Source organism: Balaenoptera borealis, assembly GCF_965194805.1.
Source record: "Balaenoptera borealis genome assembly, chromosome: X".
NCBI classification, from domain to species: Eukaryota; Metazoa; Chordata; class Mammalia; order Artiodactyla; family Balaenopteridae; genus Balaenoptera; species Balaenoptera borealis.
The window spans coordinates 29099616-29125685 of record NC_138881.1 but is presented as its reverse complement, the minus strand read 5'-3'; the positions used below and the strand labels follow the sequence as shown (position 1 = coordinate 29125685).

Here is a 26070-nt window from a genome sequence, read left to right as displayed (position 1 = left end):
AAGACAGTCAAAGAGACCTCTGAGACAACATTAAACGCAACAACATTCTCATTATAGGGGTCCCAGAAGGAGAAGAGAGAGAGAGAAAGGACCCGAGAAAATGTTTGAAGAAATTATAGTTGAAAACTTCCCTAATATGGGAAAAGAAATAGCTACCCATAATCCAGGAAGTGCAGAGAGTCCCATACAGGATAAACCCAAGGAGAAACATGCCAAGACACATAGTAATCAAACTGGAAAAAATTAAAGACAAAAATTATTGAAAGCAGCAAGGGAAAAATGACAAATAGCATACAAGGCAACTCCCATAGGTTAACAGCTGATTTCTCAGCAGAAACTCTACAAGCCAGAAGGGAGTGGCAGGACATATTCAAAGTGATGAAAGGGAAGAACCTACAACCAAGAATACTCTACCCAGCAAGGACCTCATTCAGATTCCATGGAGAAATCAAAAGCTTTACAGACAAGCAAAAGCTAAGAGAATTCAGCACCACCAAACCAGCTCTACAACAAATGCTAAAGGAACTTCTCTAAGTGGGAAACACAAGAGAAGAAAAGGACCTACAAAAACAAACCCATAATAATTAAGAAGATGGTAATAGGGACACACATATCGATAATTACCTTAAACATGAATGGATTAAATGCTCCAGCCAAAAGACACAGGCTTGCTGAAAACCCGTATATATATGCTGTCTACAAGAGACCCACTTCAGACCTAGGGACACATACAGACTGAAAGTGAGGGGATGGAAAAAGATATTCCGTGCAAATGGAAATCAAAAGAAAGCTGGAGTAGCTATACTCATACCAGATAAAATAGACTTTAAAATAAAGAATGTTACAAGAGACAAGGAAGGACACTACATAATGATCAAGGGATCAATCCAAGAAGAAGATATAACAATTATAAATATATATGCACCCAACATAGGAGCACCTCAATACATAAGGCAACTGCTAACAGCTATAAAAGAGGAAATTGACAGTAACACAATAAGAGTGGGGGACTTTAACACCTCATTTACACCAATGGATAGATCATCCAAACATAAAATTCATAAGGAAACAGAAGCTTTAAATGACACAATAGACCAGATAGATTTAATTGATATTTATAGGACATTCCATCCAAAAACAGCAGATTACACTTTCTTCTCAAGTGCGCACAGAACATTCTCCAGGATAGATCACATCTTGGGTCACAAGTCAAGCCTCAGTAAATTTAAGAAAATTGAAATCATATCAAGCATCTTTTCTGACCACAATGCTATGAGATTAGAAATGAATTACAGGGAAAAAAACATAAAAAGCACAAACACTTGGAGGCTAAACAATACGTTACTAAATAACCAAGAGTTCACTGAAGAAATCAAAGAGGAAATCAAAAAATACCTAGAGACAAATGACAAGGAAAACATGACGATCCAAACCTATGGGATGCAGCAAAAGCAGTTCTAAGAGGGAAGTTTATAGCAATACAAGAGTACGTCAAGAAACAAGAAACATCTCAAATAAACAGTCTAACCTTACACCTAAAGGAACTAGAGAAGGAAGAACAAACAAGACCCAAAGTTAGCAGAAGGAAAGAAATCATAAAGACCAGAACAGAAATAAATGAAATAGAAACATAGAAAACAATAGCAAAGATCAATAAAACTAAAAGCTGGTTCTTTGAGAAGATAAACAAAATTGATAAACCATTAGCCAGACTCATCAAGAAAAAGAGGGAGAAGGCTCAAATCAGTAGAATTAGAAATGAAAAAGGAGAAGTAACAACTGACACTGCAGAAATACAAAGGATCATGAGAGATTACTACACGCAACTGTATGCCAATATAATGGATAACCCGGAAGAGATGGACAAATTCTTAGAAAAGCACAACCTTCTGAGACTGAACCAGGAAGAAATAGAAAATATAAACAGACCAATCACAAGCACTTAAATTGAGACTGTGATTAACAATCTTCCAACAAACAAAAGCCCAGGACCAGATGGCTTCACAGGCGAATTCTGTCAAACATTTAGAGAAGAGCTAACACCTATCCTTCTCAGACTCTTCCAAAATATAGCAGAGGGAGGAACACTCCAAAACTCATTACACGAGGCCACCATCACCCTGATACCAAAACCAGACAAAGATGTCACAAAGAAAACTACAGGCCAATATCACTGATGAACATAGATGCAAAAATCCTCAACAAAATACTGGCAAACAGAATCCAGCAGCACATTACAAGGATCATACACCATGATCAAGTGGGGTTTATTCCAGGAATGCAAGGATTCTTCAATATATGCAAATCAATCAATGTGATACACCATATTAACAAATTGAAGAATAAAAACCATATGATCATCTCAATAGATGCAGAAAAAGCTTTTGACAAAATTCAACACCCATTTATGATAAAAGCTCTCCAGAAAGTGTGCGTAGAGGGAAACTACTTCAACATAATAAAGGCCATATACAACAAATCCACAGCAAACATCATTCTCAAAGGTGAAAAACTGAAAGCATTTCCTCTAAGATCAGGAACAAGACAAGGATGTCCTCTCTCACCACTATTATTCAACATAGTTTTGGAAGTTTTAGCCACGGCAGTCAGAGAAGAAAAAGAAATAAAAGGAATACAAATTGGAAAAGAAGAAGTAAAGCTGTCACTGTTTGCAGATGACATGATACTATACATAGAGAATCCTAAGGATGCCATCAGAAAACTACTAGAGCTAATCAATGAATTTGGTACAGTTGCAGGATACAGAATAATGCACAGAAATCTCTTGCATTCCTATACACTAATGGTGAAAAATCTGAAAGAGAAATTAAGGAAACACTCCCATTTACCCTTGCAACAGAAAGAATAAAATATCTAGGAATAAACCTATCTAGGGAGACAAGAGATCTGTATGCAGAAATCTGTAAGACACTGATGAAAGAAATTAAAAATGATACAAACAGATGGAGAGATATACCATGTTCTTGGATTGGAAGAATCAATATTGTGAAAATGACTATCCTACCCAAAGCAATCTACAGATTCAGTGCAATCCCTATCAAATTACCAAAGGCATTTTTTACAGAACTAGAACAAAAAGTCTTAAAATTTGTATGGAGACACAAAAGACACCGAATAGCCAAAGCAGTCTTGAGGGAAAAAAACGGAGCCAGAGGAATCAGACTCCCTGACTGCAGACTATACTACAAAGCTAGTGTAATCAAGATAATGTGGTACTTGCACAAAAACAGAAACATAGATCAATAGAACAGGATAGAAAACCCAGAGATAAACCCATGCACCTATAGTCAACTTATCTATGATAAAGGAGGCAAGGATATACAATGGAGAAAAGACAGTCTCTTCAATAAGTGGTCCTGGGAAAACTGGACAGCTACATGTAAAAGAATGAAATTAGAACACTCCCTAGCACCATGCACAAAAATAGACTCAAAATGGATTAGAGGGGCTTCCCTGGTGGCTCAGTGGTTGAGAGTCTGCCTGCCAATGCAGGGGACGTGGGTTCGAGCCCTGGTCTGGGAGGATCCCACATGCCACAGAGCGGCTGGGCCCGTATGCCACAACGACTGAGCCTGCGCCTCTTGCTGCTCCGCAACAAGAGAGGCCGCGATAGTGAGAGGCCTGCGCACCGCGATGAAGAGTGGCCCCCGGTCGCCGCAACTAGAGAAAGCCCTCGCACAGAAACGAAGACCCAACACAGCCAAAAATAAATAAATAAATTTAAAAAAAAAAGGATTAGAGACCTAAATATAAGACTGGACACTATAAGACTCTTAGAGGAAAACTTAGGAAGAACACTCTTTGACATAAATCACAGCAACATCTCTTTTGACCAACCTCCTAGAGTAATGGAAATAAAAACAAAAATAAACAAATGGGACCTAACGAAATGTAAAAGCTCTTGCACAGCAAAGGAAACCATAAACAAGACGAAAAGACAACCCTCAGAATGGGAGAAAATATTTGCAAATGAATCAATGGACAAATGATTAATCTCTAAAATATATAAACAGCTCATGCAGCTCAATATTAAAAAAAAAAAAACCCAATCCAAAAATTAGCAGAAGACCTAAATAGACATTTCTCCAAGGAAGACATACAGATGGTCAAGAAGCACATGAAAAGCTGCTCAACATCACTAATTATTAGAGAAATGCAAATCAAAACTACAATGAAGTATCACCTCACACCAGTTAGAATGGGCATCATCAGAAAATCTACAAAGAACAAATGCTGGAGAGGGTGTGGAGAAAAGAGAACCCTCTTGCACTGTTGGTGGGAATGTAAATTGATGCAGCCACTATGGAGAACAGTATGGAGGTTCCTTAAAAAACTAAAAATAGAACTACCATATGACCCAGCAATCCCACTACTGGGCATATACCCAGAGAAAACCATAATTCAAAAAGACACATGCACCCCAGTGTTCATTTCAGCACTATTTACAATAGCCAGATCATGGAAGCAACCTAAATGCCATCGACAGACGAATGGATAAAGAAGATGTGGTACATATATACAATGGAATATTACTCAGCCATAAAAAGAACGAAATTGAGTCATTTGTTGAGACGTGGATGGATCTAGAGACTGTCATACAGAGTGAAGTAAGTCAGAAAGAGAAAAACAAATATCGTATATTAACGCATGTATGTGGAACCTAGAAAAATGGTACTGATGAACTGGTTTGCAGGGCAGAAATTGAGACACAGGTGTAGAGAACAGACGTGTGGACACCGGGGTGGGGGGGGAAGCGGCGGGGGGGTGGGGGTGGTGGTGTGATGAATTGGGAGATTGGAATTGACATGTATACACTGATGTGTATAAAATTAATGACTAATAAGAACCTGCTGTATAAAAAAATAAGAAAAATAAAATTCAAAAATTCAAAAAAAAGCAGTATCTTTAACTTAAATTTTTGATAAGAAAGATCTGAATTCCCATCCATACATGTGAACATAAACCTATATATAAATGTAAGTGTATATCCATTTATACAAATGTATGTATATGTACATATATACATTTACATTTTCTCCATACATATGGATGTATGAGTCTGTGTATATATATATATATATGTGTGTTTGTATATATATATATATATATATATTGGGGGGAGAGAGAGAGAGAGAGAAATAGAGAGAGAGACATCAACCGACCTTACTTGGACACAAATTTAAGATTAAATCAAAGCAAGATGATATAGAGTCTTAGTAAATTAGTGCAGTCTTGGATGTGGCACAATGTCCAGATTATAAGGACTAATAATTATGTTCTGTGATAATTTGAATACACTTTTAGTATCTTAGCTGAATTTTTCAGGGATAGTGACATCCTGTAAAGAATGTTTGTAGAACCAGGTGTTACTTAATTTTAAGAAAAACCTAAGTATAGATAAGGGACATGTGAGCAGTTTTATCTTGTTGAAAAAGGAAGACATTTTCTCTGTTTTACTTCAGAAGGTTGTACTATCCAAAACAGGCACAAGTTGATAAGCCTGTATGTCTTCTGCCCATACCTCTTTCCTGAGCGCAATTTCTTCTCTCCTATTTTCTGCTGGATATATACCCCTTAAAGTTCAAAATGCACCTCAAACACAGCAAGGTGAAACTTAACTCACTGTGTCCTACTTCCCTCTAAACTTGCTTCTTTTACTGACTGCCCCATTTTTGTTATTGCACCGCCATTCACCTTGACGCCTGTACCAGAAACCTGGAGGCATTCCAGACACATCCCTTTCCTTTCTCTTGTGAGCCCTCTAATGTAATCACTCACAACATTGCTTAACTGTCTCTCATATTCAGTGTTTCATCCTTGTTCTTGTTACTATTTTCCAAAGTAAAGCCCATATCTTCAACCCCTTGAAGTCCTTGCCTACATTCTTTTCTCGCTTCAATCCAATCTCCACATTGAAGTCAGTGTGGAATTTCAAGAGCCTATATAATAGTTTCTCCTCTGCTAAAACCCTAAGTAACTTTCTGTCTTCTAGAGAGTCTCATCACTTAGGCCTACAATTAATAAGTGACCCCCCCTCACCTGTCTCTCAGTACTTATCTCCTATTACACCCCTCATATCCCTCAACCTACATTCTCTTCCTACAAGCTATTTCTGGTCTCTGTCACTGTCTTTGTACATGCTATTCCTGTCACTCAGAATACTCATCTTCATCATGTCTGCTTGGAAAAGTTCTATTTCATGTAGCAAACTCAGTTCAAATTTTCATCTGTAAAGCTGGTCTTTCTATATAGTGATGACCACTCCCTTTTTCGTGCCATCTCTGTACCATGATTATGCCTCTGTTGTTTGGAAGGAAAATAGTCTACTAAAAAGTGATTGTTCAGAAAGGCTATAATGTCACCTCGTCTATCATGGCTTGCAAATGGGATATGGAACTAAAAGTGTTTGTACCTTTGGGATAATTAGGGTAGAAAAAAAGGCTATGAAATGTTAAATCCTATAGAATTAAGAAATAAGGGTTATTTATGAAGAAGAATAAGGATGAAAATATTTTTGATGTCTCTCTCGTTTCTAATTTTATATTTGGTGAATAAAAAGCATGTTTAAAATAAAAATAACTTTAAATGTGGTAGAAATAATTTCACTAAGCCAAGTGTCAACAACCGTTGCCCATGAAGCAGTAATTATAATTATTAGCACTTTCGTGTGCTCATTATTTTCCAAGAATTGTATATAGTTTGTATGTAAAGCTATCTCTATTTCACAAGTGAAAAAGGCTATGCATAATGAAGCTAAATCCAAGTTCATGTAGTTTGTGAGTGGCAGAGCTGGGACTGGTACCCAGATCTGTGTGATACCTCAGCCTGGGCTTTGTCCTAATCTCTCAATTTCATAGAAAATTACTATGTGACCTTGAGAAGATTATTACAGGGGGAATATATATGCAAGTATGTTAGAATGATGATATTGTTTATGAATATTAAGTGTTAATTCTCATATGATCTAAAGAGAATTCTGGCCCTGTTGGTCTCTGAAAAAAATCTAAACTTTATACCATGGCACAGTTTTTTAAATTGGAGTACTCTGAAAAGTACACAAATCATAATTACAGCTTGAAGATGTCACAAAGGTCGCATACCCAATTGTTGCCACCCAGATAAAAAGGTATTATGTTACCAACAATGAAAAAGCCCATCAGGGGCTTCCCTGGTGGCACAGTGGTTGAGAATCTGCCTGCCAATGCAGGGGACACGGGTTCGAGCCCTGGTCTGGGAAGATCCCACATGCCGCGGAGCAGCTAGGCCTGTGAGCCACAATTACTGAGCCTGCGTGTCTGTAGCCCGTGCTCCGCAACAAGAGAGGCCGCGATAATGAGAGGCCCGCGCACCGCGATGAAGAGTGGCCCCCACTTGCCGCAACTAGAGAAAGCCCTCGCACAGAAACGAAGACCCAACACAGCCAAAAATAAATTAAAAAAAAAAAAAAAAAAGCCCATCAAGCCCTATCATGGTCATAAACTGGTCCCACCTCCTCAAAGGTAACATCTAACATGATTTATAATACCTCAGATTAATTTTGCTGTATTTTTAACTTGATGTAAATGGAATTGCATTATATATATATAAATATATATATTTATATATATATGTAACTGACTTTTCCCACTCAACATTATGTTTGTGAGATTCATCCATGTTGCATATAGCATTAGTTCATTAATTTTCTTTTTTAATGACTATACCACAGTTTAATTATGCAATCTACTGTTAAGAAAATGTGGATTGTTTCCAGTTTGGGACCATTACAAATAATTCTTCTTTGAAAATAACTGTACATATCTTTCGGTGAATATTTGTAGGCTTTTATATTGGATATACAGCCAGGATTGGAATCGCTGGATCACTGAGTATATGTATCTTTAGCTTTATAGTTATTACCAAAGAGTTTTCCAAAGTTGCTGTATAAATTTATACTCTCATCAGTAGTGAATAAAGGTACAAATTGCTCTGCATCTTCTTCAGTACTTCAAATTGTCAGATTTTTAACTTGAGCCTTTCTGGTGGCTGTATAATGACATTTCTCGTTTTAACTTGCATGTACTGATGACTAATGAGGTGGAACACTTTCACTTGTTTACTGGTTATTTGAAAGATCTCTTTTTGGAAATGCCTATTTTTCTATTGAATTGTCTATATTTCTCTTAGTGATTTGCTGTAGTTATTTCAAAATATATATTCTGGATTGTAGTCCTTTGTTGGTTACCTGTATTACACATTTCCTTTTTTTTTTTTAAATCTAAGTAACTTGCCTTTTTACTCCTTAATGAATTACTACTTTAATAAACAGAAGTTTTAAATTCATTATACCCCACTTCAATATTTTCTGTTACGGTTAGTGTATTTTTGTTCTGAGTTTAAAAGTAACGTTTCCTACTCTACGACCTAGAAGATATTCTCCTGGGTTGCCATATAGTTACTTTATTGTTTGACCTTTCATATTACATTCCATCTCGTATTTATGGTGTGAGAAAGGGATGAATGTCCATTTTTCCTATTTATATTCAATTGAAGTAGCATGATTTATTGCAAACAATGTTCTGCAGTGTCACCTTTAGTCAATTGCCTATACATGCATGGCTCACTTTATGGATTCTAATAAGTTCCTTTTTTTTAAAAGTCATTCAGCCTTCTTTTTATATGTATATTTTATTTATTTATTTATGTATTCATTCATTCATTCATTCATTTATTATTTTTGGCAGCGTTGGGTCTTAGTCGTGGCACGCAGGATCTTTTAGTTGCGGCGCAGGCTCTTCGTTGCGGGGTGCGGGCTTCTCTCTAGTTGTGGTGTGTGGGTTTTCTCTCTCTAGCTGTGGCGCATGGGCTCCAGAGTACGTGGGCTCTGTAGTTGTGGTGCACGGGCTTAGTTGCCCTGCAGCATGTGGGATCTTAGTTCCCCGACCAGGGACTGAACCTGCGTCCTCTGCATTGGAAGGCAGATTCTTTAGCACTGGACCACCAGGGAAGTTCCTCTAATAAGTTCTGTTTGTACATTTGCCTATACTTATGTCAATGCCACATTGTCTTAATTGCTATAGATTTATAATGATTTTAATATCTGGTAGTATTGTAAAATAAAAATTGTACCAGATGGTAAAACAGGCAAGAAAAAATTTATTCAAGGCTATTGCAGTTATGGATCAAGACTGTTGCAACAGGGGAGAGAGAATGAACTCAGTTCCACTGAACAAAAGGTGGGAGAATTTGTAAGTGCTGGGATGAGCTAGCATAAAAAGATTGGAGGACATTAAGAGGTTGGATGGTCAATGTGATTATGCTATTTGTGTTTGCTAATTGTCCCTTATCAAAGTTAGGCTCCTACCCTCCCACAGAGTGTGGAAGACAGGCCCTATCTTTCTTGATAATTACATTTCAAAGGGATGGCTAACAGGTCCTTGAGAAAGATATTCTTGGGTTGTAGACTATTTACATCTCAAAGGGGCAGATTAAAAAATTTACATGCTCTTTCCAAAGTAAGTGCTCTAAGCAAAGAGAGGTTGGGGCCTATAGTCTAAAGTCTAGGGAAGCTAAGGGGAACACTAAGTATATCTTGGCCCGTGTAAGCCTTCATACTTATTTTCTCCTTTTTAATGGTTATGTTGCTATTTTTATTCATTTGCTTTCCAAATAAATTTTAGAATCAGCTTGTCACCACCCCCTCAAAAAAAAAAACAAACAAGAAAAAAAAGAAAAAACAACTGCTTTGGCTTTAATTGGATTTCACTGAATATATAGATCAATTTGTAGTAAATTAATATCTTTATTATATAAAGTATTTCAGTTCATGAATATGAAATAGTCTTCCATTTATCTAGGTCTTTATTTTCTCTAAATAATGTTTTTGTGGTTTTCACGATAGTGAGTCTTAGACTTTTTATGCGATTTATTACTAGGTTTTTGATAGTTTTGCTCTTGTTGTAAATGGTATCTTTTAAAGTTTTTCAGTTTTTATTTTTTGTTGCTGATATTGAGAAGTACACCTTGATTTTTATTCCTTGGCCTTGTATCCAGAGATCATGCTTAGTTTGCTTATTAACTTGAGTTGTTTATCTGTAGTATCACTCAGATGTACATATCCAGGTGGTTTGTGATTAATGTCAGTTTTATTTCTCCCTTTCCAATCCTTCATTTTATTAAATTTTCTTTTATTTTTGTGCTGCATACTCTAGTACAGTGAGATTATTGTTGATATCTGTTTCTCATTTTAGCTCTCGGAGGTGAGGCTTTTAGTAAATCACCTGTAAAGTATGATATTTCCTGTAGGCTTGTTGTAGATGCTTTTTATTCCTGGTGTTCTAAGAGGTTTTGTTATTACTGGGTGCTCAATTTTATTAAACTTTTTTTTCGGGATAACTTGAGACAGTCATATTAGCTTTCTCCCTTATTCTGTTAATATGTAAAATCACATTGCTTCATTTTCTAATGTTAAATAGCCTTGCATTTCTGAGATAAACCAAACATGGATGATATGTATAACCCTTTTAATTTATTGCTAGATTTTTTTTGCTACCATTTGTTAACATTTGATTTAGAGTTTTTCCATTGTGTCCATGAAAGAGATTGGCCTATTTTCCATTCTTATGATATGCTTGCTGGGTTTAAGTACCTGATTATGCAGGCTTGGAAGCTTGCCATTCATGCCTGGAATTTTTTTTATGGGGGAAGTTTTAAATGAGAATTTAATATATTTAATAGACATAAGACTTTCTATTTTTGATTTCCATTTTTAAAAATATTTTACCTCCATTTTCCAGATTTTCCCTTTTTGTCAGGTTGAATAGTTTTTGTCTTTCTAGGAATTTGTCTACTGAGGACACGGGGAGGGGGAAGGGTAAGTTGGGACAAAGTGAGAGAGTAGCATGGACATATATACACTACCAAATGTAAAATAGCTAGTGGGAAGCAGCCGCATAGCACAGGGAGGTCAGCTCGGTGATTCGTGACCACCTGGAGGGGTGGGATAGGGAGGGTGGGAGGGAGGGAGATGCAAGAGGGAAGAGATATGGGGACATATGTATATGTATAGCTGATTCACTTTCTTATAAAGCAGAAACTAACACACCATTGTAAAGCAATTATACTCCAATAAAGATGTTAAAAAAATAATAAATAAAATAAAATAAAATTACAAATATATTCATATTCAGTCCACATGGTATTTAATAATATATTTATTATTGAAATTTAGGAAATGTGATATAAAACTATGAATTTCTAACCTCTTTGGGAAAAGCAAGTGATTCGATGATCCTAGGTCTGTTTTCCTGCATATTAACCTCAGTAGGAATTGAATAGCTCTGCCTACTTTACCATGAGCTCTCCATTTAGCTACAATCCCCATCACTTTCCCATCCTCTTACACCTAGATTATTTTGTGCATTTTATTATGTATACACATTGGAATGTGTGATTTCTTATAGATGGAATATTTCAATGCCAAGAGTTAAAATGGAACATAGAGGGATACGTTTTCCACTTACTTGGTTATAAACAAGGCACGTAATGGAAAATGTTCCTGGTTTAAAAATGCAAAAGTATAAGATTTTCAACTGTTGTACAAAACATAAGCCTTATTAGACTATAGGTAAAATACAAAAACCTAGTAAAATTAATATCATGCTGAAATGTTTCAGTGTATTCTGTATTAAAAGTCTTTTATGCTGTAGATTTATCACATCTGGAAACAAAAGCTGATTTTCCAGGAACTGAGTTCTAAATCCTTACCATTTACTAGCACGTCAATAATTCATCACAGTTTTCAGAACAATTTCATATTTGTTGACTTGACCCTAGCAGTGACCTGGCTAGGAGGGTATGAAGCAGGTACTGTTATATCCATGTCACTAGTGGCACAGCTAAACCATGGCAAGATTAAGAGTTGGCTGACAGATATTACCAAGTTGGGCAACAGTTGAGCTGGGACAAGAATTCAGGCTGTCTGTACTTTAAACCTAGTGGTGTGTAGCAGGTTAGTAGATTCAGAGATTCTGCTATATAGCTAATGCCCAATTTAAGTATTAAAGATTTAGAATTTGAGGTAGAGGGTACAGGAATTCACATGTGACTCTCATCTCCTATGGGTCTTTAAATTCACCACAAATAGCCATGCCATTACCATAAAATACTGGTAGACAGGTATTTAATGAAGAAGAAAGGGAAATAAAGGGGGGTTTTAAAACACTACTTGGGAGAAAAGCCCTGTATTGATAACTACAGTGGTGGTATTCAGCTTTGAGACATTCATATACTATATGAAATGCATGTATTACTACATGAGACATTAAGCACAAGGGTAAGGGGGGGCCCTCCTCAAGAAGTTCAGAGACTTGGAGGCATAAAACAATAATGAACAGTAAAACCTCAAGCTACCAAGGAATGCCTGGGAATGTGATGAATGCTGGAAAGAACTCTGTCATGCTTGGAATGCTCCTTAGGACTCCTGCTCTTTATTTTCTGGTATCCCAATTGAATAGACTGGTGGGAGCTGGAGAGTATAGAGTTTATTAAGCTGCCACAGAACATTAAATAATAGCCTGCAAATAATAACAGCAACAACAACAATAGGGCCTTCCCAGATTTATTCATTAGTACTTTATAAACTCATAAAAATAAATAATATATGGAACTGATTCTCATAGCACAGAAGAAGATGCTTCTTCAAGTTAAAAATCTCACTACGCTTTAGCATGATCGCTAAGGCAGAATTTCATGAAGGAATCAGACAGTCATATTTACCTTTTAAAAATAAGTCCTTGCAAAGAGCACATGTTCTTGATCTAGAAGTGTAAGTATTTTTGATTTTTAAAACACATTTTAAACAAATATGCAGTTAAAATGTCAAAAATGTTTTTAGATCAAATTGTAACAGGAGGCTTCAAATCTTTGTCAAGTAGGTTAGATAAAATATTTAGTTAAATCTAGTGAAGCTCCTGCTAAAATTAAATATGAAAAGACTCAAAAGGGATTCAGCATCTGTATATCTCACTGTATGTTTTGTAGCACAAATCACAAGGCATATATATATATATATATATATATATTTTATGTTGAATGCTCTATTGAGTGAATGGCATCCTGAAAGAGCATGGACCTGTAGCCAGACAGATCTGAGGTCAAATCCCAGATACTCAATCCTTTGTCCTCTCTGGCTTTAGATAAGTTACTTAACCCATCTGAGTGTCAGTTTCCTCATCTGTAAACTGCACCATTAGAAGTGACAGGAGTTCCTTAAATTCAGTCAGGAGTTATTACAAGATCATTTAAACAGAAGTAAAAATGATATTTTCAGAGAAACCTCCAATAAGTGTTTCCTAATACATCACAAGATGTTTTTCCACCCTGGACCATACGTTAGACAGTGAAGCTTTAAGACACGCGATTTTATAGTATACTGCTTCAGTTAGCAGTTTGTAAAAAACATGTAAAAACAAGTTTAGCCAAATCATAGACTTGGCTAAACATTAGTCAGTAATACTCTGCCCCATTTCTAGCCTCATAATGGGTGCTTTATTTCTTTCAACACGTTATTTGATGTTATTTCCATTTCACCGTCAGTAAGATGAAGTTGCTAATCCTTTTTAACTGTATAGTTGTTTATAAAGTAAGAAAGAAAGAGCAAGAAATAAATTATTTTTCAGATGGCTCATTACACATAAAATTCATTTAGCTGAGGAGTACATTTCAGGGTCTGAAACTACAATAAAAGGAGATGGGTTGCTTGCTGCCTGCTGCCTCCCTCTCTTATAAATCTCAGTTGCTGCTGCATTGTGTGGTCCATGGCACATAATTGTTTCTTCCTTAGTGGACATACTCTTGGGGACACTTTGTCTCTTAATGCCAATCTTGCTGGGTGCAGTTTAGCTTTCACTTTCTATCACTGGCTTCAATAAATTCAAGGGTCAAGGTACTTAAGTTTTACCTCTCAGGCTTGTCAAATTTTCCTTACTTGCTTTTATCCAAATGTTCTTTTGATAGCCATTTCTCACTTTTGCTTTGAAAAACCAACTCAACCAAACAAATGAATTCAGATGAGAAATGTCCTTGGCATGTATAACAATATGAGATGTGAATTAAATGGGAGGGAAAAATCCTCCCCATTGCGGATGTGAGCCTAGATGATAATGGAGTTGTGATTTAGTCCATGAAAATGTGTTAGAGTAAGTGAACTGACCTTTCGCTTCTCTTACTGCTGAGACAAAATGAGGACATAAATACAAATTAATTTCTTCTTATCACTTCATGAGACATTATAATTCATTTTTCATTTATGTGCATAATGCTTACCTAGCTTACAAAAATATGCATTATTCCGAAAAGCTCAAGGGATTCATATACTTAAATGGAAACTCAGAGAAAGACTGATTTTTTTCTCTAGAGAAGAGGTTTCTAATCCTAATATAGTGATTTTAAAAAAGTTTTTTGGCTTCCTGTCAATTCCATTTGATCCAGTCTCTTGTACTTGTCTAACAGTGTGGTTACATCCATTGAGGCAGTGATAGGAACTAGCATCTCTGAGTGATTATAAAAGCTGACTGATAATCCAACAATTGCTTAGCTCCATCCTTTGTAATTCAAATTAAGGCCAGCATTTCTAAGCAATAAACAGATAAATCTATAAATTCAAGCACTGTGTACATCTATTTATATTTGTGCATATGGCATTGCAAAAATCTACCTGTGGGCAGACATGTACAGCATACGAGCAAGCGATTTCTAATTCGGTTATCTAATTTCACTGAGACCAGTAAAAAGAAGCATGCCTACATTGTAACAGAAGAGACTTAGATTCAGTTCATTGAGATTGTTCTGAGAGTAAGGTAGATTTAGGCAGTAGAATGTGTTACTGAAGGATATGTATGCTCTCTTGTGTGGGAAATATTTAAAAAAGAATATACTGGAATTCTAAACGTCTATCTGTAAAGATTTAATAAGTACTTTTCTAGAGTGAGTAAAATAGTTCACCTTGGTGGTTCATAGAAGGTTCGATATAAATACTATGATCAAGCAAAATGTAAATAAATAACCACCGACACTTGTATAACTCATTTCAAATTAAAACTGCTTTTCAATACATGATCTTGTTTAATATTTGAAGCAATTCTTTAAGTGGTTGGTATGATTATTTTCTTTGAGAGACATTAAATTATTTAGCCATAAATTTCTTGAAAAAGTCACTTGATTTCATTGAGCAGGGAGAGATAAAGAATTGCTGGTATTATTACAAGAAGTTATGGATTTAAAATGTTTTCGTAATTTGAAAAGACATACACACATTGGTAATCCAAGCAATTGATTGACCTAAGACTTGAATCCAAGTGGTTTGGCTCTAGATATTTTTATCTTCCCCACATAAGATACAAAATCACTAAGTGATAGCATATTTGTATTTGAGAAGTTGTCACAATACATTATTAAAACTCTGCTCCATTTGAACAATTTAAATTCATTTTACTCTAGTAATTGAAATGTATTCTCTAGAATTTTCCCACTGTAATATGTACATCTTTACCTGTAACAACTTTAGTTTTGTGGGACATTTTGCAGTGCTATGGAATCAACCTCTCTTAAATTTGTCTTATGTAGTTTGTTAGCTGTGCCATGACAAAAGGCCAGAGATTGGGTGCCCTAAACAACAGAAATATATTTTCTCACAGTTCTGGAGTCTAGAAGTCCAAGATCAAAGTATTGGCAGGTTTGGTTTCTTGAGGCCTCTCTCCTTGGCTTGCGGATGGCGGCCTTCTCATTGTCCGCACATGGTCTCTCCTCTGTGCTCACACATCCCTAGTGTCTTTCTGTGTATCCAGATTTCCTCTTCTTATAAGGACATTTGTCAGACTGAATTAGAGCCCACCCTAACAGCCTCATTTTAACTTAAAAGCCCTATTTAAAGGCCCTGCCTATCAAGGTCCTGCCTTCTAATACAGTCACATGCTGGGATAGAGGGCAATAGGGCTTTAACATATGAATTTTAGGCAGACACAATTCAGTCCATAACATCTTTATTCTGTTAATTTTGGGCACATAGTTTATGTTCAATAAATATTTGTTGCTTAAATAAATTCATGATTGGTGAATGAATGAATTGGAGCTTATAATTAACTATTAGTTAAATTAAATAGACTGAATTATAAACCTGCTTCAGTGAATTTTCAGTTACCTATTATGATTATTTGAATACAAAGGCCACTTTTAATACTAATCTTTTTTTCTTCCTTTTTTATTGAAGTATAGTTGATGTACAATACTATGTAAGTTACAGTTGTACAGTATAGTGATTCACAATTTTAAAGGTTATACTCCATTTATATTTATTATAAAGTACTGGCTATATTCCCTGTTTTGTACAATATATCCTTGTAGCTTATTTTATACCTAATAGTTTGTACCTCTTAATCCCCTACCCCTATAATGCCCCTCCCCTCTCCCCACTGGTAAACACTTGTTTGTTCTCTATGTCTATGAGTCTGCGTCTTTTTTGTTATATTCACTAGTTTTATGTATTTTTCAGAGTACACATATAAGTGATATCATACAGTATTTGTCTTTCTCTGACTTATTTCATTTAGCATAATGCCCTCCAAGCCCATCCATGTTGTTGCAAATGGCAGAATTTCATTATCTATTCATCTGTTGATGGAAATAATACTCTTAAAATAGTTGTTTTAACTAGGTTGACTCTGTACCTAAAATAATATTTATTATTGTTTTTTATAACTCATTCATATAGTGAAAAAAACTGTAGTATATCACAATATATTTTGGAATTTCTATAAATTTAATCTTAAGCAATCTAGTATAGAGGTCTTTATGTGGATTTGTTTTATATGATGTCCTACTAAAATTAATAAATAATAATCATCCATCTATGAGATTACAAACCTAAGATGCTACTTCAGTGGACACTACCTTTGTGTGTCTTGTAGCACTAGAGAGAAGATGTTATACCTATTTGGACGCCTTAGTTGATTTTCTTTCATTTATGAAGGTGGTGCTACCTACAGTTTGAGTTTATCTCTTACCCCCTTGACACCCATCTCCCCTGAGGTTGGAGCCCTGCAATAAACATCCCACAATTTAACCTTTTATATCTGCATCATAAAATCAGGCAGATGGTGTAGTTTATGGCTAAGGAGTGAGATTTTCTCTCTTTGAAGCTAGTTTTTTCACAACTAATCCATTAACAGGTATGTTACATGCCATTTTATCTGATGCATCCTGACATGGTAACTAGGAAGTTCACTAAAAGAACTTCTAATATGTTTTAGGAAAAAAATCCCAAATGTTTGATTGTAATAATTAAATGGCTAATATTGAATTCATTGAGTTACGTTAGCACATTCCCTGTGGATATCTTGCATCACTGTTCCAGTGCTATGGCTTCTGCCATAACTAACGTAATTCAAAAGGAATAGAGTAGAGAATGAAACTATAAAAAATACAAAAATCAGTTACGTTATGCTGAAAGCAATAACATTTTTATTGACATTTCTGAAGAAAAATTGAAAACTCACCTGTGACTCGGCTGCATATGAGTCCATGATCATTTTAATATTGTAGTAAAATGTTTATTGCCTACTCCTTACCCGTGTATGAGACTCCCTTTTTGAAAAGATGGTAGATTAAACACATTTTTTTAAAAAATTAGGTAGGTCTCTGAATTAATTAGGAATAGATGGATTTTGCCATGATGCTAATAACACATGTATTATTTGAATCATATATCAAAGTTTTCTAGGTGGATCAATCCAAACATGTAGCATCAAGTAAGGTAGAAATTATGATAAGGCTTATCTTAGATACTTGAGTATATTTGTAAAAAATATGAGTTACAAACATTTTTTCTAGCTCTAATTCTATACAAAATAAGACATCCATATTTTGAGATACTTCTAGGTCTAGAGATCCAATATCTATGGGAAAATAATTCTATTATTTATGAGAAAGTCAAAAAAGTTGAAATTTTTGGCTCTGAAGTACATCCTAATGGAGTTGAAATTAATGATATATTTCTTTTCTTAAAACACTCCCTTTACACAGAAATCATCACAACATATTTTTTCCATCTAAAAACCATTGGTGCTTGGTTTATATTACATATTAAAACAGTGTGTGCATATAGATATTAGTGACATGCTAAAGATAGGATAACTATTACTCAGGAAATATTACAGTTTTCTCACTAGAATAGTTTAGAGAAACAGTGAATTTAAATACTTTGTAATAATAATCCAGTTAACTTTAAAAATTCACATGTGGGTATGATGTTAAGTCACTACTAATTTTCTTCTACAATCAGGACATTAAGCAATTCAAATTATACAAGATTGCTTCAAATGAGAGTCTTTTTTCGGCATCTTATTTAGTAGTCAGACTTTTATTCTTTGGGATGTATTTTCAGACCTAAGAGAGATACACATTTTACATATTATCAATGAAAAATCCTCTTTAATTCTACATTTATATTTTTGCTTGCATTTACTGTGGAGACATTTCAAATAGTGGTGTAATATCTGCCTCAGACTTCTGGTAAGTATCTTTGCTTTTCAATGTAAGGTGAAAGAAAGAGTGAACTAATCTAACGACAAATGAAAGGCACAATGCTTATCTAATTATAAGCAGAAGCTGGCAGGGTGTTCTTTACAACTCCTGGTATAAATAGGGGGCTCAAAGTTAGATACTTTTATAAATCATTCATGCCATTTTTAATAAAATTCAGTTAACAATTAATTGTTTGCTGATGTTGTGGTGGGTTTTCTCTTCCCCAGGTACTGGGAGATCGGTGGGCAAACATCTGTAGGTGGACAGAAGATCGCTGGGTTCTTTTACAAGACATTCTTCTAAAATGGCAACGTTTTACTGAAGAACAGGTGACTCATGTGGGGGATATTATATCAGTGAAAGACATGGAGAGATATTAAATGGATAAATGAAAAAATATAATGATGTACTTTAATAATTATTGTTTTTCTCTTTTGGAATTATTTGATTTCTTTCAGTGCCTTTTTAGTGCATGGCTTTCAGAAAAAGAAGATGCAGTGAATAAGATTCACACAACTGGCTTTAAGGAGCAAAGTGAAATGTTATCAAGTCTTCAAAAACTGGCTGTATGTATTTTTTAGCTTTCAATAGTCTTTAAAAAAAAACAACCCAATAGCTTATACTAACATCATTATTTGGTCTTTCAGATCTTAAATGAAATATTCATTGTTCTTGCTTAGATCAGTCTATTCAATTATACCATATTGTTACTTTTCTTAATTAAAATAGGGAAAGGTATAATGTTGTAGTGAGCTGGGGCTGCTGTCCTCACATAGTGGGAAGAGAAACTCTAGTGTCTCTGCCTCTTCTTATAAGGCCATGAATCCCAGCACGGGAGCTTCACCATCATAACCTCATCTAAACCTAATTACCTCCCGAAGGAAGGCCCAATGTCCTAATACCATGGGGGGTAGGATTTCAACATACAAATTTTGTGGAGACACAATCATTTAGTCCATATCATTACACCCCTGGACTCCCAAAATTCATGTCTTTTTCACATGCAAAATAAATTCATTCCGTACGAATAGCCCCAAAAGTCTTAACTGGTTCCAACATCATCTCTACAGTGTACAGTGTAAAGTCCAAAGTCTCATCATCATCTAAATCAGATATAAATAAGACTCCAGGTATAATTCATCCTGAGGCCGAGTTGTCCAACAGTGAACCTGTGAAACCAGACTAGTTATGTGCTTCCAAAATACAGTGGTGTGACAGGTATAGGATAGGCATTCCCATTCTAAAAGGGGGAAATAGGAAAGAAGGAAGGGGTGATGGGCCCCAAATAAGTCTAAAGCATAGTAAGAACAATTCCATTAGATCTTAAGGTATGAGAATAACCTGCTTTAGAATGATGCTCTGCACTGCAGGACCACTGGAGTGGCAACATCACCCCCAGGATTCCGCAAGGTGGCCTTGCCTCTTCAGCTTCACAGGGCACTTCCTGCCCCCATGGCTCTCTGCAGCAGCCCCACCCACAGGACTCCCTGTGGTGGCTGCTCCTGAGGCACTGGGTGGGGGCATTCCAAACTCGAGAGGTGGCCCCACCCTTTGAAGCCCAGGAGGAACTAGCCTGGCCTCCTGGGCCTGTGGTGGGGGTGGCAGCTCTGATGATCTCTGAATCACCTATATCGTTCTTCCCTCTTCTTGAGGAATAGCACATGTTCACAGCCTTCCTTCAATCCATCCAGTTTTCTTTGTTTCCATTAGTCCCAGCTGGCAAGTTTCTGCTGGTATAATCCCATCTGTATCCCGAGCTTCTGATGAGATGGCTGATTAGGTCTCTGGTTCACACCCACACTAATCTCCTTATCAAATGGTGAATCAACCACACCCTTACTGTTCTCTTCTGAACTGTGCTTTCTCATTTTTTGTAATATGTATAGGCTGAGAATTTTCCAAATCCACGAGTTCTGGTTCCTTTTTGCTTAACAGTTCGTTCTTCAATCAGTTTCTCTCTTCTTGCATTTTACCATAAGCATTCAGGAGAAACCATGCTGTTCCTTCCGCACTTGGCTTAGATATCTCCTAAAGACATCAAATTTCTTAGGTAAATATCCAATTTCATCACTCACAAGTTCTACCTTCCACAAAATACTAGAACATTAACACAGTTCAGTCAAGTTCTTTGCAACTTTATAACAAGGATCGTCTCCTTTGTCCGATATGTTCCTTATTTCCATCTGAGACTTCATCAGAATGGCCTTTACCATCCATATTTATACCAACATTCTGTTCATGATTATTTATGTATTCTCTAAAAAGATGGAAACTTTCTTTCCAGCTCTTCTCTTTTCTGAGTCCTCACCAGAATTACCCTTTAGAGTATCTTCATGGCAATCTTGGCTTTTTCTAACATGCACCTCAAAACTTTTCCAGCCTCTACCCATTAACCAGTCCAAAGCTGTTTCTGCATTTTCAGGTATTTGTTACAAGAGCGCACCAGTTCTTGGTCCCAGTTCCTGTCTTAGTCTGCTTGGGCTGCTATGACAAAATGCCACAGACTGGTGGCTTAACAGTAGATATTTATTTCTTACAGTTCTGGAAGCTGGGAAGCACAAGATCAAGGTGCTGGAAGATTTGGTTCTTGGTGAGGGCCCTCTTTCTGGCTTCCAGACAGCACCTTCTTGCTGTATCCTCACATAGCGAGATAGAGGAAGCTCTGGTGTTGCTTCCTCTTTTTATAAGGGCACTAATCCTAGCATGAGGGCCTTACTCTCATGACCTCATCTAAGCCTAATTATCTCCCAAAAGCTCCACCTCCTAATATCACATTGGGAGGTTAGGCCTTCAAAATATCAATTTTGGAGGGATAGAAACATTAATTTCATAATATATAGGTAAAGTTTCAACTTTGTTTTTTGAAACAGAATTGTACTCTTGAAAAAGTATAGCATACCTGGAATAAGATTTCATTAAAAATTAAAAGGTAGCACTAGGAAGTACCTGTGAATGTTCCATAAAGTTCTGAACAGTATAATTCTAAAGTAAACTTAAGTTTAGTAAGTCTAATGAGTCTAAAGTAAACTTAAGTAGATTCTCTGAGAAATATAAAGAGAAGCACAAGAGATGATTATGCTCACATAGAAGGGGCTTATTCCCTAGTTTGGGAAACAAGAAAAACATTAAAGCAAACCAAATGGCATTGATTATAGTGCCTGTGTTGTGTGTTTTGAGGAATTAATGAACTTTGGCAATAAGAAGACAGCAGGCTTCACTGAGACATTTCAGTTTGAGTTGAAGCTTATGGGATTAAAAAAGATCTCCAAAGCTTCTCTTCCACTTTGAATTTTGTTATTTTCCAATAAGGGAGAGGAAAATCGAATATTAAGAGTTTGATTATTCAAATAAAACATTGCATAATTTCTTTTTGATTTTTGATCAATTCTAGTAAATGCTAACTTGATGTTAACTCTAATATAAAACAAAGGACTACTGTAAATAATATTTCATAACTTTACTTAATCTATTTATGTCTGTATTGATATGATGTATTATACATCATAATAATTAAATCATTTATTTAAAGCTAATCTTAAATAAATCTCCCCAGTTAAATTCATACCATTTTACCAAATATTTATTTGTATCATGCATTTTTTGCTCCAGAGTTACTAATTTTCTATAGGCTTTTTTTTTTTTTTTTGCTAAAACAATGGATTTTATTTTATTATTATTTTTTTATTTTTTTAACATCTTTGTTGGAGTATAATTGCTTTACAATGGTGTGTTAGTTTCTGCTTTATGACAAAGTGAATCAGTTATACATATACATACATATGTCCCCATATCTCTTCCCTCTTGCATCTCCCTCCCTCCCACCGTCCCTATCCCACCCCTCTAGGTGGTCACAAAGCACCGAGCTGATCTCCCTGTGCTATGCCGCTGCTTCCCACTAGCTAGCTATTTTACATTTGGTAGTGTATATATGTCCATGACACTGTCTCACTTTGTCCCAGCTTACCCTTCCCCCTCCCCGTATCCTCAAGTCCATTCTCTAGTAGGTCTGCATCTTTATTCCCGTCTTGCCCCTAGGTTGTCCTGACCATTTTTTTTCTTTTTTCTTTTTTAGATTCCATATATATGTGTTAGCATACGGTATTTCTTTTTCTCTTTCTGGCTTACTTCACTCTGTAGAACAGTCTCTAGGTCCATCCACCTCACTACAAATAACTCAGTTTCGTTCCTTTTTATGGCTGAGTAATATTCCATTGTATATATGTGCCACATCTTCTTTATCCATTCATCTGTCGATGGACACTTAGGTTGCTTCCATGTCCTGGCTATTGTAAATAGAGCTGCAATGAACATTTCGGTACATGACTCTTTTTGAATTATGGTTTTCTCAGGGTATATGCCCAGTAGTGGGATTGCTGGTTCGTATAGTAGTTCTATTTTTAGTTTTTTAAGGAACCTCCATACTGTTCTCCATAGTGGCTGTAGCAATTTACATTCCCACCAACAGTGCAAGAGGGTTCCCTTTCCTCCACACCCTCTCCAGCCTTTATTGTTTGTAGATTTTTTGATGATGGCCATTCTGACTGGTGTGAGATGATATCTCATTGTAGTTTTGATTTGCATTTCTCTAATGATTAATGATGTTGAGCATTCTTTCATGTGTTTGTTGGCAATCTATATCTTCTTTGGCGAAATGTCTATTTAGGTCTTCTGCCCATTTTTGGATTGGGTTCTTTGTTTTTTTGATATTGAACTGCATGAGTTGCTTGTATGTTTTGGAGATTAATCCTTTGTCAGTTGCTTCATTTGCAAATAGTTTCTCCCATTCTGAGGGTTGTCTTTTAGTCTTGTTTATGGTCTCCTTTGTTGTGCAAAAGCTTTTAAGTTTCATTAGGTCCCATTTGTTTATTTTTGTTTTTATTTCCATTTCTCTAGGAGGTGGGTCAAAAAGGATCTTGCTGTGATTTATGTCATAGAGTGTTCTGCCTATGTTTTCCTCTAAGAGTTTGATAGTGTCTGGCCTTACATTTAGGTCTTTAATCCATTTTGAGTTTATTTTTGTGTATGGTGTTAGGGAGTGTTCTAACTTCATTCTTTTACATGTAGCTGTCCAGTTTTCCCAGCACCACTTATTGAAGAGGCTGTCTTTTCTCCACTCTATATGCTTGCCTCCTTTATCAAAGATAAGGTGACCATATGTGTGTGTGTTTATCTCTGGGCTTTCTCTCCTGTTCCATTGATCTATATTTCTGTTTTTGTGCCAGTACCATACTATCTTGATTACTGTAGCTTTGTAGTATAGTCTGAAGTCAGGGAGCCTGATTCCTCCAGCTCCGTTTTTCTTTCTCAAGATTGCTTTGGCTATTCGGGGTCTTTTGTGGTTCCATACAAATGTGAAATTTTTTGCTCTAGTTCTGTAAAAAATACCAGTGGTAGTTTGATAGGGATTGCATTGAATCTGTAGATTGCTTTGGGTAGTATAGTCATTTTCACAATATTGATTCTTCCAATCCAAGAATATGGTATATCTCTCCATCTATTTGTATCATCTTTAATTTCTTTCATCAGTGTCTTATAATTTTCTGCATACAGGTCTTTTGTCTCCTTAGGTAGGTTTATTCCTAGATATTTTATTCTTTTTGTTGCAATGGTAAATGGGAGTGTTTTCTTAATTTCACTTTCAGATTTTTCATCATTAGTGTATAGGAATGCAAGAGATTTCTGTGCATTAATTTTGTATCCTGCTACTTTACCAAATTCATTGATTAGCTCTAGTTGTTTTCTGGTGGCATCTTTAGGATTCTCTATGTATAGTATTATGTCATCTGCAACCAGTGACAGCTTTACTTCTTCTTTTCCAATTTGGATTCCTTCTTCTTCTCTGATTGCTGTAGCTAAAATGTCCAAAACTATGTTGAATAATAGTGGTGAGAGTGGGCAACCTTGTCTTGTTCCTGATCTTAGTGGAAACGGTTTCAGTTTTTCACCATTGAGGATGATGTTGGCTGTGGGTTTGTCATATATGGCCTTTATTATGCCAAGGAAAGTTCCCTCTATGCCCAGTTTCTGCAGGGTTTTTATCATAAATGGGTGTTGAATTTTGTCAAAAGCTTTCTCTGCATCGATTGAGATCATCATATCACTTTTCTCCTTCAATTTGTTAATATGGTGTATCACATTGATTGATTTGTGTATATGGAAGAATCCTTGGATTCCTGGGATAAACCCCACTTGATCATGGTGTATGATCCTTTTAATGCGCTGTTGGATTCTGTTTGCTAGTATTTTGTTGAGGATTTTTGCATCTATGTTCATCAGTGATATTGACCTGTACTTTTCTTTTTTTGTGACATCTTTGTCTGGTTTTGGTATCAGGGTGTGGTGGCCTCGTAGAATGAGTTTGGGAGTGTTCCTCCCTCTGCTATATTTTGGAAGAGTTTGAGAAGGATAAGTGTTAACTCTTCTCTAAATGTTTGATAGAATTCACCTGTGAAGCCATCTGGTCCTGGGCTTTTGTTTGTTGGAAGATTTTTCATCACAGTTTCAATTTCAGTGCTTGTGATTGGTCTGTTCATATTTTCTATTTCTTCCTGGTACAGTCTTGGAAGGTTGTGCATTTCTAAGAATGTGTCCATTTCTTCCAGGTTGTTCATTTTATTGGCATATAGTTGCTTGTAGTAATCTCTCATGATCCTTTGTATTTCTGCAGTGTCAGTTGTTACTTCTCCTTTTTCATTTCTAATTCTGTTGATTTGAGCCTTCTCCCTTTTTTTCTTGATGAGTCTGGCTAATGGTTTACCAATTTTGTTTATCTTCTCAAAGAACCAGCTTTTAGTTTTATTGATCTTTGCTATCGTTTCCTTCATTTCTTTTTCATTTATTTCTGCTCTGATCTTTATGATTTCTTTCCTTCTGCTAACTTTGGGATTTTTTGTTCTTCTTTGTCTAATGGCTTTAGGTGTAAGGTTAGGTTGTTTATTTGAGATGTTTCTTGTTTCTTAAGGTAGGCTTGTATAGCTATAAACTTCCCTCTTAGAACTGCTTTTGCTGCGTGCCATAGGTTTTGGGTCATTGTGTTTTCATTGTCATTTGTTTCTAAATATTTTTTGATTTCCTCCTTGATTTCTTCAGTGATCTCTTGGTTATTAAGTAGTGTGTTGTTTAGCCTCCATGTGTTTGTATTTCTTACAGATTTTTTCCTGTAATTGATATCTAGTCTCATTGCATTGTGGTCGGAAAAGATACTTGATATGATTTCAATTTTCATAAATTTACCAAGGCTTGATTTGTGACCCAAGGTATGATCTATCCTGGAGAATGTTCCATGAGCACTTGAGAAGAATGTATATTCTGTTGTTTTTGGATGGAATGTCCTATAAATATCAATTAAGTCCATCTTGTTTAATGTATCATTTAAAGCTTGTGTTTCCTTATTTATTTTCATTTTGGATGATCTGTCCATTGGTGAAAGTGGGGTGTTAAAGTCCCCTACTATGATTGTGTTACTGTCGATTTCCCCTTTTATGGCTGTTA

General features: G+C 35.8%; 1 protein-coding gene across 8 annotated transcripts in view; it reads left to right on the top strand.

Annotated features, from left to right (window-relative positions):
• DMD (dystrophin) overlaps positions 1–26070 on the top strand; it is a 2485149-nt gene that overhangs the window by 993307 nt on the left and 1465772 nt on the right. For all 8 annotated transcript variants that reach the window (XM_082378022.1, XM_082378021.1, XM_082378025.1 and 5 more), the window contains 2 exons: positions 18807–18908; positions 19038–19145. In XM_082378022.1, the coding sequence (XP_082234148.1) occupies positions 18807–18908; positions 19038–19145 (210 nt within the window). The remainder of the gene's footprint in view (positions 1–18806; positions 18909–19037; positions 19146–26070) is intronic.